At 43.3% G+C, this 14764-nt stretch overlaps 1 protein-coding gene across 2 annotated transcripts in view; it reads left to right on the top strand.

Moving 5' to 3' along the window:
- Positions 1-14764, top strand: part of Crim1 (cysteine rich transmembrane BMP regulator 1) — a 173555-nt gene that overhangs the window by 103771 nt on the left and 55020 nt on the right. For both annotated transcript variants that reach the window (XM_028773451.1, XM_028773452.1), the window contains exons 5-7: positions 362-483; positions 8791-8973; positions 11419-11616. In XM_028773451.1, coding sequence (XP_028629284.1) covers positions 362-483; positions 8791-8973; positions 11419-11616 — 503 coding nt within the window. The remainder of the gene's footprint in view (positions 1-361; positions 484-8790; positions 8974-11418; positions 11617-14764) is intronic.

Genomic DNA, 14764 nt, shown 5'->3' on the forward strand with positions numbered 1-14764 from the left:
CAGCCTGGGGTTCCTGAATGGAGGGAACACTGCATCCCTGACCTGCAGTCTGACCTGTGTGTATACAGATGGCCTTACATTATCTGAAAATGTTGCATTGAGTACCCACCTGATTAATTCAGGAATGAGCTGAAATGTATTTTACAAACTGGGCAAAGTTAAAGTGGGGCCATATATATCTATGAATGACAGACATGAGCTACGGTTATTTAGAGAGTTACTAGCACAACCCTTCCCTCCTCCCTTTATCTTAGGAGGTTATAGCACATAGACTAGGTACTTGCCACTTTGTTTGGGGGTCTCCCGACTTCTGTGTTGTTATTTATTCATGGGGTTTTCCTTCCCTTTTCTTTGGTTACAGATGCGAGTGTCTCTCTGGCTTATGTGGTTTTCCCGTTTGTGAGGTGGGATCTACTCCCCGAATAGTCTCTCGTGGAGATGGGACACCTGGAAAGTGCTGTGATGTCTTTGAATGTGTTAATGGTACGTGGGGTTTCTCTTGTTCTCAGACAGTGGACATTTGAAAGCAGGAGGAGGAGGGAGGGTCAACCTAGCTGTGTCCACCAGTCAGGGACATGCTGAAGGTCACTCGGAAAGGAGGTTTGCTTAGTCACTGTATGCCTAAGAAGGATAGGGCGGGAACTGCCATACTGTCACAGAGAACCTCAGAGACTCGGTAGCAGATTAGATGATAAGATCTCTCAGAAGTTCAATGTGGGAATTTCAAGGAAAAGGAGGGAACACAGAGCCTCTTACATGCTTTCTGTGTCATCCGATTCCCCGTCCCCATTGCTGTCGGAAGATAATCTGACTGAAACCACATGGGAGCTAGCACGAGTTGAAGTAGAGAAGGCCTTGCTCTTCCAGACCAGTGTTTCAACGGTAGAGAACATCGTGCACCAGCACTGGGGACTGTACTGGCCAGCTTTAGGCTTGGCCTTAAAGAAGATTCCTTCAACAGCCTCTGCCTCTTACCGTCACTCTTCTCAAAACATCGTGGTATTTGGCAACTTGATGTTTATTAAACCTAAGTGTTGGGAGAGTAGAAAACCTGAAGAGTGCTTCTCTGTTGAGATTTTCAGGAAAACAAAATCATCAACAAAGTAATTGCATAGACTATAGCTGCTATCTGTGCCTGGATGAAAGTAGGCACAGAGTTAAGCAACTATGACAAAATGCATCTCACACACAGAAACTGGTGGTGAATACTGCCTGTGAGAATCCAGGCTTAGGAAGGTCTCCTTCCTGCTCTCAGGTCCCTCCTCCACTGAGATATCTTGCTAAAGTCAAATCCTGTTTGACCTGTGACCTTGTATTTTCCAGTCAGATGGTCATGGGCTGTGTTGCTTTAGTTTACACTGGGGAAACACGGGTAGTGTATCCTGCTGGTTACAACAACCTCAGACCAAATGAAGTCAGGTAGTGATTCCCTCTCTTGCTGCGTAACTGGGGAAGGCTTGTAGTCTCCACAGACCTCAGTCCTACGACTCCAGAGTGAACTCAGTACTAGTAATTATGCATTGAGTATATAAGTGGTCTTGATTATTCTGTGTGCTCACATTCTGCCCACACTCGCAGAACACTGCTCTGGGTGTCGGCAGTGGAGGATGGAGATAGTGGGGCTGGAGTAAGCATCCTGATACGCTGATTTTATAAATAGGAGCCTATGAGGGAAGGCGTGGGGAAAGTCCTGTGTGCTTAAATCTCTTTGAAGAGCCGCCCTTCAGTCCTGTTCCCACCCAGTCAGTGGTTCTGTCTGGTAAATAGCAGTCAGTGGACAAGCAGGCCTTCTCCTTCCATCAGTGCTATGGGTGTGATTTATTGCAGGTGATATTCTTCGAATGCTTCTTTCACTGTTTTCAGTGAATGATTAGCTCGTGCCGTAATTTTTGCACCACTTGAGGCTGGAAATCATGGCTCCTCAGCCCAGGGCGTGCAGCATCTCACAGGTGCTTCTTTGCACTGCTGCTGTCTGTCACTTGTTCTATAAGGAAGGTAGTCTGTCTATCTCATCACATACCTGTGAACATTGGCTTGTTACATGTCTCAGAAGCTCCCCAGGTTTTCCTGACTTAGCAAGTGAATGATCCAATTGACCACCATCTTTGTGCCCTTGAGAAGTGACTGTTAACAGGCTTGCAGAGGGGTCACCATGGGAACGCCCGTTGTTTCACTGTCCTACACTTGGATCTGACATCATGTTGTCTTCTGGAAAGAACACCCACAGTGAGAATATTTGCTCTGTTTCTCTGGATAAGGAAGGTCTCCCATCTTCTTTCTTTGCTTCTTGATTCTAGAAAGCCAAGCACCACGCCTTTCTATGAGTCAGAACATTGACTGTCCCTTCTTCTCCATGACCTTGATATCAATCTTCATGGCTTGTTCTTATTTAGGGACACATTTTTTTTTTTAGAACCCTGACCTTAAGAATAGAATTGACCATCTGACAACAAAACAGAGTTACTGTGTTTCCTGTAGTTGCTTCTTTCTTCCAGCATAAATTTGCCATCTGATCATTACATGCTTCCTGTCCTGCTGTACATTGTCTTTAATATATTGGCAATTCAGGTGTAAAAGACAGGATAGTAACTATAATCCTGTAAGATCTACAATTCAGTTCTATAGGATATTTTAAGGGACAATCTATCTTCACCCATATCTTGCTTATTTTGGCGGGTACATAAATACACATGTGTTTGTATGTGAACATATGTTTTATCATCAGGTGCTAGGAAAGCATTACTTGTATCACAGACTCACTATTAATAGATGCTATAATATAGATACTATAATTAAAAGTTCGTTACTGTCACTTAGAAAAGCTAAGCTTGCCCTCTCCTCAGCCCCTCCCCCCTCTGTGTGTGTGTGTGTGTGTGTGTGTGTGTGTGTGTGTGTGTGTAGGAGGGAGGAATCAGAAAAGCATAAACAGGTGGAGGGAAGAAAACAGAAGAGAGTAACTTGCCTATCAACAAGGACTTGGGGCAGGTAGACCCTGAGAACAGGTTCAATAACATAGGGGTTAAATATTAATTAGAAAAGAAAAGAATAGTCATAGGTTGTCCGCAAAAGTTGAAAGTGAAAATTAAACCGGGTACACACAAATATGCAGGCTTGCAGGTTGTAGTTTTCGTAGTTGCCAGAGTTGAACATCATGCCATGCTTCCCCCCACACACACACACACACAACTTCTTGTCACTAAAATGTAAAAGGGTATAGAGTCAGATACACAGTTCTTATTTGTAGAGGCCAAAGGCCTTCTGGACAAAGCAACACATAGTCCCTAGTGGCAATTTTTTTCTCACATGGAAATTAAGAAGGCAGCACTGAGCGATAAATTATGTGTTCAGTCATTTCAACAGCATAAATATAGAATCCAGAATGCTGTTTCGGGGACTCCTGAACCAAAGGCAGGCTACCACTGAAATTCAGTGTAAGCATTTTCAGAAAGGCAGATCTACACAGCTGCACCTGAGGTGCCTGGATCACTGTCTAGGGGTCTGAGAAGTCCCCATGTACATCCAAGGAAACCTCAGTTGAGGAAAGAGTGGCTGACTGTTAGTGTCACCAATCTCTTGTGCGGAAGCAAAAGGAGAAAAGAGTGACTGCTCAGGTTTGCCATGAGCTTACTCTGAGAAGTGACGTCAGAAACCACGGGAACAAGTGGTGTGACAGGGTGGTGAACAGCCAGCCACCTCCTTCAAGAAACAACTGTATCTGCTCCAGCTCCCAGCCAGATGTTTTATCAGCAGGGAGCTGCCTGCTGACCTCAAAGCTGCACGTGCCTGTCTGCTCCAAGGTGTCCCTATCTTCCCTGTCATCTTAGGCATAGCCCACCTCTCAATAGGCTCTGGCTGTTGAGATACCCGGTGTGGAATTCGGAAGTGAGCCGAAGTCTGGCTTACACATCTCGGCTTCTCAGAGTGTATCCCAGGCACCTAGAGAAATAAAATATTATGTTTGAATGACAGCATCAGCAACTGACTCTTCCGGTGTGACTCTGTTTTATAATTTGTTCCCCAAGTAAGTTAGTATTACAGTATTGGGAACATACTAATATTTAATACTGAACAAGGCTACATTTAGCTTGAGGTCAGTCCACACTCAACAATATAAGAGTCTACTACCGGAATAAAAGGTAGAGAGCCTTGCTTTCCCCGGGTGTGCCAAGAGTGGTGGAAGGTGGGGGAGACGAGAGAGGGTCACTTGTGTGCATAGGATTAACTCAGAGCAATGTAAGGTGGGTATGGGCTAAATACATAAAAAGGGGGCAGGAGGCAGTGTGACTTGTGTTTTAACCTGTCTTTTGTACCATTCAAGACATCCGCCCGTCCCTGTGATGCTGTATTAAAGAACAGAGTTGAAGTGAACAGTAATAGCTAAGGGTCTTGACTGAGTCAAGTCACTCACAGGAAAGATACAGCCAAACCCAGCTTCCTTATCATGCAGCCTGTTAATAAGAAAGCAGTTACTAAAGACATTGAAAATCCCCCGTCTGGGTGGTAGTCCAAGCTCATCATGTCTTCCAATAAAGAAATAGAATCTAGTGCAAAGATAGATAGACTGACTGACTGACTGACTGACTGATCAACTCTGGTGTGTATTTATTGTGCACTTCTGTTGTGATCATGAGGGGCCTTTGTGCAGTCTTTTGAGTATTGCCATTCCCTTGGCTTACCCTGGCACAGACCTAAGCATCCAAAAGGAAGGTTTGTTTCCCCTGTGGGTACTTGGAAGCCTTTATGTCTGCTCTTTTAATTACATCAGTCTAATTATGTCAGTTAGAGGGACACTCTTGGAGTTGTCCTGTGTTTCCTGTCCATTGACTTCCTACGCAGGTCACCCACAGTGGACGGAGACCAGTGGCGAGACAAAGGCTGAGCCCAACTAAGAGGCTGAAGAAAAGATGAGGCAGGAGAGTTAACCTGGAGACTAAGCAAGGGGAGGGGAAGGGAGATGGGGAGCGGGAGGGGTACCTCCATTTTCACACTGGCTCTGAAGTTCTGTCTCTCAGTATTTCCCTTTGACACCTGTGAATCAGTGTCACTTGGCAGGAACTAGAGTTGTCAAACCATCTATGTTATGGCTCTCTCTTTAAAGAGCTGTGGAATGTTAGATGGAAGAGGAGGTTACAGAATGTAGACGCATCCATTGCCAGACGTAAAGCACATAGAGAAAGTCACCGGGAGATACCTTCACTCTGAGGAGGACAAGTGCTACCCGGTACTGCTCCTGTTTCACATCTGCCTACGTCACTCTTTCTCGAGGGGCGTGGCCAACTCTTCATCATTCTAAGGTTCACGTCCTCCTCAACAAGTGAAGAAGTCATTGGGCATTGCTCCTCCAAGACCACCAGTGGCTTGCATATTATACATTTGTTTCAAAAGTTCTTGTTAATTTCTTTCAGCAGCAGTGACTTCACTTTGCTGATTTGTTTTGCTTTAATCCAGAAAGGCTTACCCAAAGGTAACTTCCTGAACTGTACTTTTGGAGACTCTCTAGCTCTCTTAGGCTTGACCCTCCTACCCGCCACCATCCGGATCTGTGCTTTAGCACAGAAGAACCATTCTCCTGTCAGTCAAGTGTCTTCCATGTAAGCGTCTACATACCTCACCATGGAATGGGCCGTGCAGCAACTATGTCCTTGATCTTTCAAATGCTGTACGGAGATTTGTAGCTTCACTACTATGACATATGTGGTTGATTAACTCAGCTAGATCATTAATATTGGTTGGCTTCCTTTATTTTTCAGCCTGAGTGGACATTCACTGTTTTGTTAGAGTATACAGCCAGCACATTTGGCTTATCTAACATAGAAGTGTGAATTACACTTTTGTAGCCTCTTTGAATCGTTCTTATGAGCTATTTGAGGTTTTTGGAATTCCTGTTGACATGATTTTGGAGTCTAGAAAGAATGCTCATTCCCATAACTCACTTAACAAACTGTTATGGATTGAGATGCAGAGATGGGGGAGGCTGTACAGATCTATGGTCCTGTCTTCTAGAAAGAATGCTCACTCCTATAATAACTCATTTAATATGTTGTTATTGATTGAGGTGCAGAGAAGATTAGGAGACTGACTGTCATTTCTCAGTGTGTGGATATATAGTTGTCTTCTGCCATTTTTTTCCTCTTTCCCCTCATCAAATTGTCCTGGCTGTTCTCAAAATCCTTTATACTGATAGTTCACTTCTGAGTTCTAAATTCCAAAAGTGTCATGTGTGTCTTTACACCAGCACCACACTGTCTTGGTCACTCCATCCTTGGGTCAACCTTTGGAAATCAGGAGGTACGAATCCTCCAACTTTCTTTTTCCTTTAAAGGTTATTTTGTAAATTCCTAATCCCTTACGTTTCCATATGAGTATATGATCACAGGGTCAATTTAAACAAACGAATGAAGTAGGATTTGGATAAAGATGGCATTGGATGTCCAATTAATTTGGAGAATATTTTCATCTTAACAATAAGGCTTTTTGGTCTGTGTCTGTTTTATCTAGAATGGTTTAATTTCTTTAAGCAGTGTATGGTTGATTTCAGAGTATAAGCTTTGTACTTAATTTTTTGTAAATATTCTTTCTGATTCTATTGAGAAATGGGATTTTTTAAACCTATTTTTGAGTGTTTATTGGTATTGTATAGAAATCCAATTTTCATATATTGCAGTTTGTCCCCTATAACCTTGCTCAAGTAATTTACAATATCCAATAGACTTTTCAGTGAGTTTTTGAGTTTTTGTATTCAAGATCATGTCACATACATCTAGAGATAGGATTAATTTTTCCTTTTCACTCTGAATGCCTTCTACTTATTTTCGTTCCCTGATTGTCTTGGCTAGAACTTCCATTATAATGTTAACCCAATGTGCTAAGAATTGGTTCATTATTGTCTGGCCCCATTGCTCTTAGGGCTGTGGCAAGACAGTAGCGTCAGGACAAAGGAATATGGCTGCCAAAGATCAGAGAGAGCGAAAGAGGACGGGTCCAGGGGAGGATACACTGTTGAAAGACATGCCCAAATTTCTCTAGCAAGGGGCTCCACAAGAAGTTCAAGTAGTTCATTTAGCAGTGGCCTTAGTGAATTAATTAGTTGCTGGTTTGTGTCCTTCGTCCTTCGTATACACCTTGATAACCAGATCTTCACCTGATGAGGGGAGTTGAGTATACAGTGCTGTTTACCAAGTTAACAAAGTTACTTCCTAGTCCTTGCTGATGAGTGGTTTTATTATGGAAGAGTCTGGATATCCTTTGGGTATTTCTTCATTCTCAATTATTTGAGAAGCTACTGTAGCTATGAGTTGTGGTCCTTGGATTCAGTTGACATGTCTTATGGAAATAACTGATTCTTGAGTAATTAAATCTGCCTCGCATTACATAATAAATACTGATCAGTCATGGTATTTGACCCCATTTATATGTCATACGATGTGATATGCTAGCAGAATCTTTGAGAATGTTTGTCTGATTCACAAGAGATACTCATCTATAGTTTTGTTTGCTGGTGGTTTCTTTTGTCTGGTTGGAATTGGTTTTTCAGCAAAAATCTTTGGTCTCGTAAAATATCGAACTGTTTTAAATATCAAACTGTTGCTCTCCAGCAGAACATAGCCAGAGACAGAATGTAGAGTACAAGCTTTTAGCTCTTGGACTATGGTTTTTATTTTTGCCATTTGCTAAATATGAAATTTTAAAACGAATTATCTAGAATTCTCTTGCTTCTAAACTCATGATAATACCTCCATCATAGGAATAGGACAGATGGCTCAGAAGTTAAGAGCACTGATGCCCTTCCAAAGGACCCAGGTTCAATTCCCACTACCCACATGGCAGATCACAACTGCCTATAGCCCCAGTTCCAGGGAACCGACACCCTAACTTAGTCATACATGTAGATGAAACACCGATGCACATAAAAAATTAAAAATAAAGAAAACCGTGCATCATAGCTTTGTATTTAGATTAAACAAAGTAATGGATATTAATGGTCAAGCACTAATAATTACAGATTATTAAATCAAGGAGAGCATACGAAAGGAACAGAAAAGCCTGCTAAAAGCCCTGACTAAACCTTTGAAAGCAGAACCAGACCCAGTGTGGAAACAGGATGGTTATTCAAAGATAGAGAGTTATTTAGCAGAGTAAATATAATCTTCTATACAAGTGAGTGTCATGGTCTTAGGCTGCCCATTGGATTGGAGAAAGTCAGTGTAGACCCTGACAAGCAGGATTTCAGCTCTTCTGTGTGAACAGCGTAACCGTGTGTTTTGTTATTATGTTACTGTGTGGTAGTCTCTCTGTGCAAGTTACATTCAGTTCAGTAAAAAGTTTCTATCAAACTATGACTTCCTGCTGATGGAACTGTTTAAAGGCTTGTTTCAAAAGCACACAAAGACACCACTTAAAAGTGACCTCAATTGTGCTTTGTTTGGTTATTATCATTAAATATAACTACATCATTTCCTCTCTTTCTGTTCATCCTTCGAATTTCTTCCCATGTATCTCCCTTTCCACCTTGCTCCGTCTTGAAGTCATGGCCTCTCTCAAAGAGAAAGAGAGACAGGCAGACAGACAGAGAAAGGAAGCAAGCATACAATATAAACACAACGTACTCAGTCCACCTACTGTTGCTCTTATGTATTGAGTTCAGAGCTGACCACGGAGCCTTGGTAACCAGGGAGGATTAGTTCTCCCCTCCAGCATCTCAGTTGTGTTGTGTGTAGTTGTTTGCTCATGGCTGGGTCCGCATCCGATATGCCCCCTTCCTCATGCCTCCTGTATTTTGACTCTTTGCAGAAACAAAGCCAGCCTGCGTGTTCAATAGCGTGGAGTATTATGACGGAGACATGTTTCGAATGGACAACTGTCGGTTCTGTCGATGCCAGGGGGGCGTCTCCATCTGCTTCACTGCTCAGTGTGGGGAACTGAACTGTGAAAGATACTATGTGCCTGAGGGGGAGTGTTGTCCTGTGTGTGAAGGTAGGTGAGCTCCCTGGAGGCCATACAGTTCAGAGCTTTTATTTCAAAACCAGTCTAATTCAGAGCAATCTTAACGAAGTCCCTTTGTAGTTAGTAGTCTGTTTTAAATTGGCAGTCACCCTTGTAGAATACTTGGAAATACTTCCCTGAGGAAAGCTTTGCTTCAAGCACAGTCCTTGGTCACGGGTTCTACAAGGTGACATGTGATTTCCCTCGTTGCTTTCTTTTCCTCCCCCACAGCTGTAGTGGTCACTAAGTGTGGGAATCATATTTGTCTACACCTTGGCATGTAATCCTTCGTCTCTTGTCCATAGATTGCTCACCTAGGGCTAATACGGCAGCCACCATCTGTCTCGGCCAATCAGCTCAGAACCAGGACCCTGCTGCCATTTTTCCTTGGAAAAGGGGTGTTAATTAGAGTCAAGTTGCAGCTAGGTTAGACCAGCAACAGCTTCAGGCCTAGGCATGTGTCACATGTGACTTTTAGGGACATGTAGATTCTGTATTCCTCTCTTGTTCAAGCAGTTACGTATTTGCTGTTCCTGCAGCAGACTCCTCCCATCCCTGCGAGTCATAAGTAGTGAAACTTCAGACCTGTACCGCGATTCGCATCCACCACACCTCACCCCCTTCTAAGGACCAGGAAACTGAAGTTCAGAACAAGCAAAGATAACTGACTTTGCAAGGGTGCCAAGAGCAATGGTTCAGGGCCTCTCTCTTCAGGCTCTTTCAGCCTCTGGTGTCATCTGACCACATACTGTTTTCTGATGGGAACTGTTACTTGAAGCGTGTTGTCCTGATTAGGTCACAGATCTTTAGTTCAAAGTCTACCTGTTCTCCGCTCACAAAGCACAAGGGCACAGTGACCTGTTCGGTTCCATACTTTTTTCCTTAAAACCCGTTTGATGTTTGTGCTGTATTTATCAGACAGTACTGATGTCCTGAGGTACCTAAAGTAGGACATCTCTGTTCCTAACACCGAGAGCAGTTGTTCATAATAATGAGGCCTCTCCTTGCTCAGAGAATATTTTAGCCAAGACAGGAGAAAAGTACTTCACGTTTTATGTGTCACCGAGGAATTAAAAAAAGAAAATCACCTCAGACTTTTAACTTTCCCAACTGAATGTTCTCTAACCAACCTTAGTTTACAAAAGAGTCAGAAACTGCACCACAGTTGGTGCTTTAAAAAACAGACAGGAAGCCAGGCAGTGGTGGCGCACGCCTTTAATCCCAGCACTTGGGAGGCAAAGGCAGGCAGATTTCTGAGTTCGAGGCCAGCCTGGTCTACAGAGTGAGTTCCAGGACAGCCAGGAGTAAACAGAGAAACCCTGTCTCGAAAAACAAACAAACAAACAAAAATAAATAAAAGGAGGAATGGGATAATGAAAAAAACAGACAGGAACCTCTGTGTGCGTAGTGTTAGCGAGATGCCTGTGCAGTCATCTGATCACCTCTCACCTCCCAGAATTCAGAACCAAGCTCAAAGCAGAATGGAGTATGCACTGTAATACTTTTTTTTTAAGGACTTGAGAAAGCCCTTACTACCTGAGGACCATAGACCACTTCCATTAACTTATGTATAAATGCCCTCCGCCTCATTAGAATAAACACTAACCTCTGAACCTAATTCAGGCTCTCGGTTCTTACATGTTGATGCCAGCACTTACGTATTTTTAGTAAAGAGAATGGAGTAATTTTTCTATGGTTCTCCTTACAGGGATCCTTAGGGATATTTTTGCATCCACTATTTATGTTCCTGTCAATCATTTCAGAATATTTCTTTTTATGGTAGCCTTGTCTAATTCTGTCCTTCAACCTTGTCTGTTGCTTAGCTGCCCAAATTATGGCAAGGAAAATAGTTTAAGTTCAGTCTTCTTCCCGGGCACCCCAGGGAACCATGGGATGTCCAGACCAGCCTTGCCATGCACAAAGCTGTATTGAGGACATTCTGTGTTACTTCCCAGTGTCCTTATGGACCTATAGACACTGTCAGAATAAGCTCACTTAGTTCCAGAAGGGACAGTATCATTCCAAGTCCAAAGGACAAGATCTTTCTACCCTCCAGGTGATGAAATCAAGGTGTAAACTATTTAATTCAGCAGCTTAAAAGACTTTCTCAGAACCTCAAATGGGCCTGTGTTTTCTAAATACCAGACCTTGTCTCTGTCCTCACCTTTTGCCCACCTTAGGAGTGATGGCACCTGCATACCTGTTTCTAGGTCACGTCCATTCTGACACCGTTGTCAGGATGAGAAGGTAGAAGTCTGTTAATGACTGCTGCCCTTGGAAGTCATCCCAGGGACCCCTTCATGTTAGTCCCTGGCCTCCACTGACTGCAGATGCAATAGTGTTGGAGGTTGGAGACTGGAGGAAACTGCCTCCAGGTGTAGGCAGAGGTGAGAGTCAGAAGGCTTCATCTCATTCTGAACTCGTGTTTTGTTCTAGATCCCATCTATCCTTTTAACAACCCCGCTGGCTGCTATGCCAATGGCCAGATCCGTGCCCATGGGGACCGGTGGCGGGAAGATGACTGTACCTTCTGCCAGTGTATCAACGGAGAACCTCACTGCGTGGCCACAGCCTGCGGGCAGAGCTGCATGCACCCCGTGAAAGTGCCTGGGGAGTGTTGCCCGGTGTGTGAAGGTAAGCACTGCAGTTCTAATGAGTGTCTGGCAAACCACCTCCTGTTGGAAGAAGCTTCGGCCGGTGTGGTCTCGTTCCCCTTTTCATTTCCTCAGGCGTAATGTCTGCTTCATGCCGTTACCAGTTGCAGACAAATTTATTATACAGCCCAAATTCGTCATTAGGGGGAAGTGTTGCAAATTTAAAATGAGCCTAGCATGAGCTTTACTTTATCATTACGCTTGTGCTTGTCAGAACACATTACACAGTACAAGGATGCTTACAGTTGGACTCAGTTCACTGCAAGCCTACTTAATACCCAAAGGTCAAGACACGGAAATAAAACCAGGAGTTAGAGCCGTAACTCAGGCACTGCATGTTCTGCTTGTGAGATATACCACATAGCTGAAGAATTCTGACAGCCAGGAGAAAAATCCCAGAATCCTCAAAGGCAGATCACATGGGTTTGTGCCTCACTCTGAACACCCTTCCTTGGCCTGCCTCTAAGGCTGACGTGAGTGTGGCTTCCAGGTCCTCTGATTCTTTGCCTTGTGACCTAGTTCCCCACATTTGCTGTGTCTTTTCCTGCTCAGTACAAAGCGGCTGAGGCATGCTAGACTCGTTTCTCTGAGCCAGATGCTATCCAGTTCATTTCCTGTACAGTGTGAAGGTACTTTGCGTACATAGATACCTCACCAATGCCAGCCCTCATATGAAATGACTGCTTATGCTGACACGGCCAATAGGGGAGCCATGCTTAAGAAACATTTTTGCATGGTAAAATAAAAGATATAAGTCCAAAAGTGCCGGGCGGTGGTGGCGCACGCCTTTAATCCCAGCACTCGGGAGGCAGAGGCAGGCGGATTTCTGAGTTCGAGGCCAGCCTGGTCTACAGAGTGAGTTCCAGGACAGCCCGGGCTATACAGAGAAACCCTGTCTCGAAAAACCAAAAAAAAAAAAAAAATTAAGTCCAAAAGTATGTTGAAGATGGATCCATGTATAATTTATAAAACATACAGTTAAGATAGAAAGTGATCTAATTAAAATCATTTTAGTATGAACAGTGTGTGTGTGTGTGTGTGTGTGTGTATTAATTGCCATCTACTGAAAGGGGAAGCTCTTCCAATGAGGGCCGAGTAACACATTGATCTTTGGGTACAGTAACGTGTCATTAGGAGTCATTTATTTGATTGCTGTGTTCATTCAACAGAATAGTACTGGGTTTCCCCATGGGCCCATGACATATAGTATCAAGAAATCCTTTGGTAGCATCTGAATTTTAGTCAATTAAACTTCAGTTTAGTGAATGGATTAGATTTACTTAAGACCTTTAAAATCATGTGTTTTTTTTTTCCTTAAGAAAAGAGTTAGCCATTAATACGAAAGCTTAGTGGAGAACCTCCTACAGCCTAGACAAGACAAAGGTAATTACGAGACACTCCAAAGAGCACACTTAGACTGAGTTTTCAATTAAACCAGTGAGGGAAAGAGAAGGTGTGTCCATGCTGAGGTGTTGTGAGGTATGAGGGAAGAGAAGGCGTGACCATGCTGAGGTGTTGTGAGGTATGAACTTGGCATTTGCACTAAACTTTGTGGACCTTTTGTAATGGCTCTGTGCTGGAGGCCTTACTGTCCCATTTTAGAGATGAAGAAAGAAAGGCTTAGAGAGATTACGATTACATAAGATGCGATCACATGGCATAGTTGAACCCTTTTTTTTTTCCTTTTCTGTTGGCTTTGAACCCTATGTTTCTCCTTGTTTTATGAATCTTCATCTATTCCTGGCTTTTAGCTCCATATCAGGGAAAGACTGGAGCGGTATGGTATAGTAAGAGATAATTTGCAGTTTGGGAAATTGCTATCACCATTTAGGATATGATTACCCATGGACCCTCACCCAGAGTTCTTAAACCTCAGAAGCGGATTCCCTTCAGACTCCTCCAGAATCAACTTCTCCAGTCTCCTGCTTCAGCTGCCCTCTCTGCCTTGACAAAGAGCACTTTTGTCCGGTCACCTAGGAGCTTCTGCTGGCTCCTCCTCTGGACAGTCCCTCTATCCGTCTTCATCAGATCGTTCAGAAGATTGTGTTTTCTGCTCTGCAGAGAACTCATTTGACTTACATTTCTTGTTCTGGTTTTTACCCGAGTTGAGTAGCGACTTTGGTCTAGGATGGTATTGGCTCTCCAGTGATTGCCACGTAAGGTGTAATAAAGGCAGAATGATTTTTTCATATCGAATCAAAATTCAGAGACTGATAGTGAAAAGTTACTTATAAATAGTAACTATTACTAAAGATTAAAAAAAGCCTATGAGATGAGAGGGTCTTATTCTATAGAGTCCAAGAAAAATCTGTGCAACCATTTGAAAACATTTTTCTCAGTAGCCACTTCAGAGCATCAGTAAGTATAATTCTGAGTGGTTTCAGAATAGCAAAAGAATGGTATGAAATAGGAAAGCAACAATAACAATAAAAATCACAATGTGTTGCTGAGTAATAAAGGAGCCATCAGCCCAAATCATTTACAGACAGACAGAATTACTGGTGTGTGTCCAGCTCAGACCCGGAGTAAGCTCCTGGGCACACACTTACATAACTAGTGTTGGCCCTCACCTTCTAGCTTTGTCTCACGGTCCTCGGAGTCTAAAATTAGAAGAGTCGACCCCATACAGGTATTGTGGTTTTTAAATGTTGCTGAGATAACTCACAAATTGCCAAATACAGCATGTTAGGACCTCCAAGAAGAGGGGGACCCTGGGACTGCCATTGTTACTAAAGATGTCTACCTTCCAAGTAACAGCATAATAGGACTAGTTACTCCCAGAGGACCAGAACATGAATCTGGGGACCCTTGAAGACAAGGCTGTCACTTGACAGCTAACTTGACCCGCAAGTCCTTAAGTGCTTCGTAAGTTGGCACTTAAGTACTCTCAAACTGAAGTCTTAGCAAGTAATTGTCAACACCCAGTTCAGGCATACTGATAAGCCTCAGCCATCCAGGCCCGCATGCTTGGGACTGACGGAATCCTCTGATTTTGCTTTGCTGGCTTTTATTTACATTTCCTCCTGCTCACAAGTCTGGATTGGATTGGTTTGGTTTGGTTTGGTTTGGTTTGGTTTGGTTTGGTTTGGTTTGGTTTGGTTTGGTTTGGTTTGGTTTGGTTTGGTTTG

The sequence above is a fragment of the Grammomys surdaster genome, unplaced genomic scaffold (genome assembly GCF_004785775.1).
Source record: "Grammomys surdaster isolate TR1022 unplaced genomic scaffold, NIH_TR_1.0 227, whole genome shotgun sequence".
NCBI lineage: Eukaryota > Metazoa > Chordata > Mammalia > Rodentia > Muridae > Grammomys > Grammomys surdaster.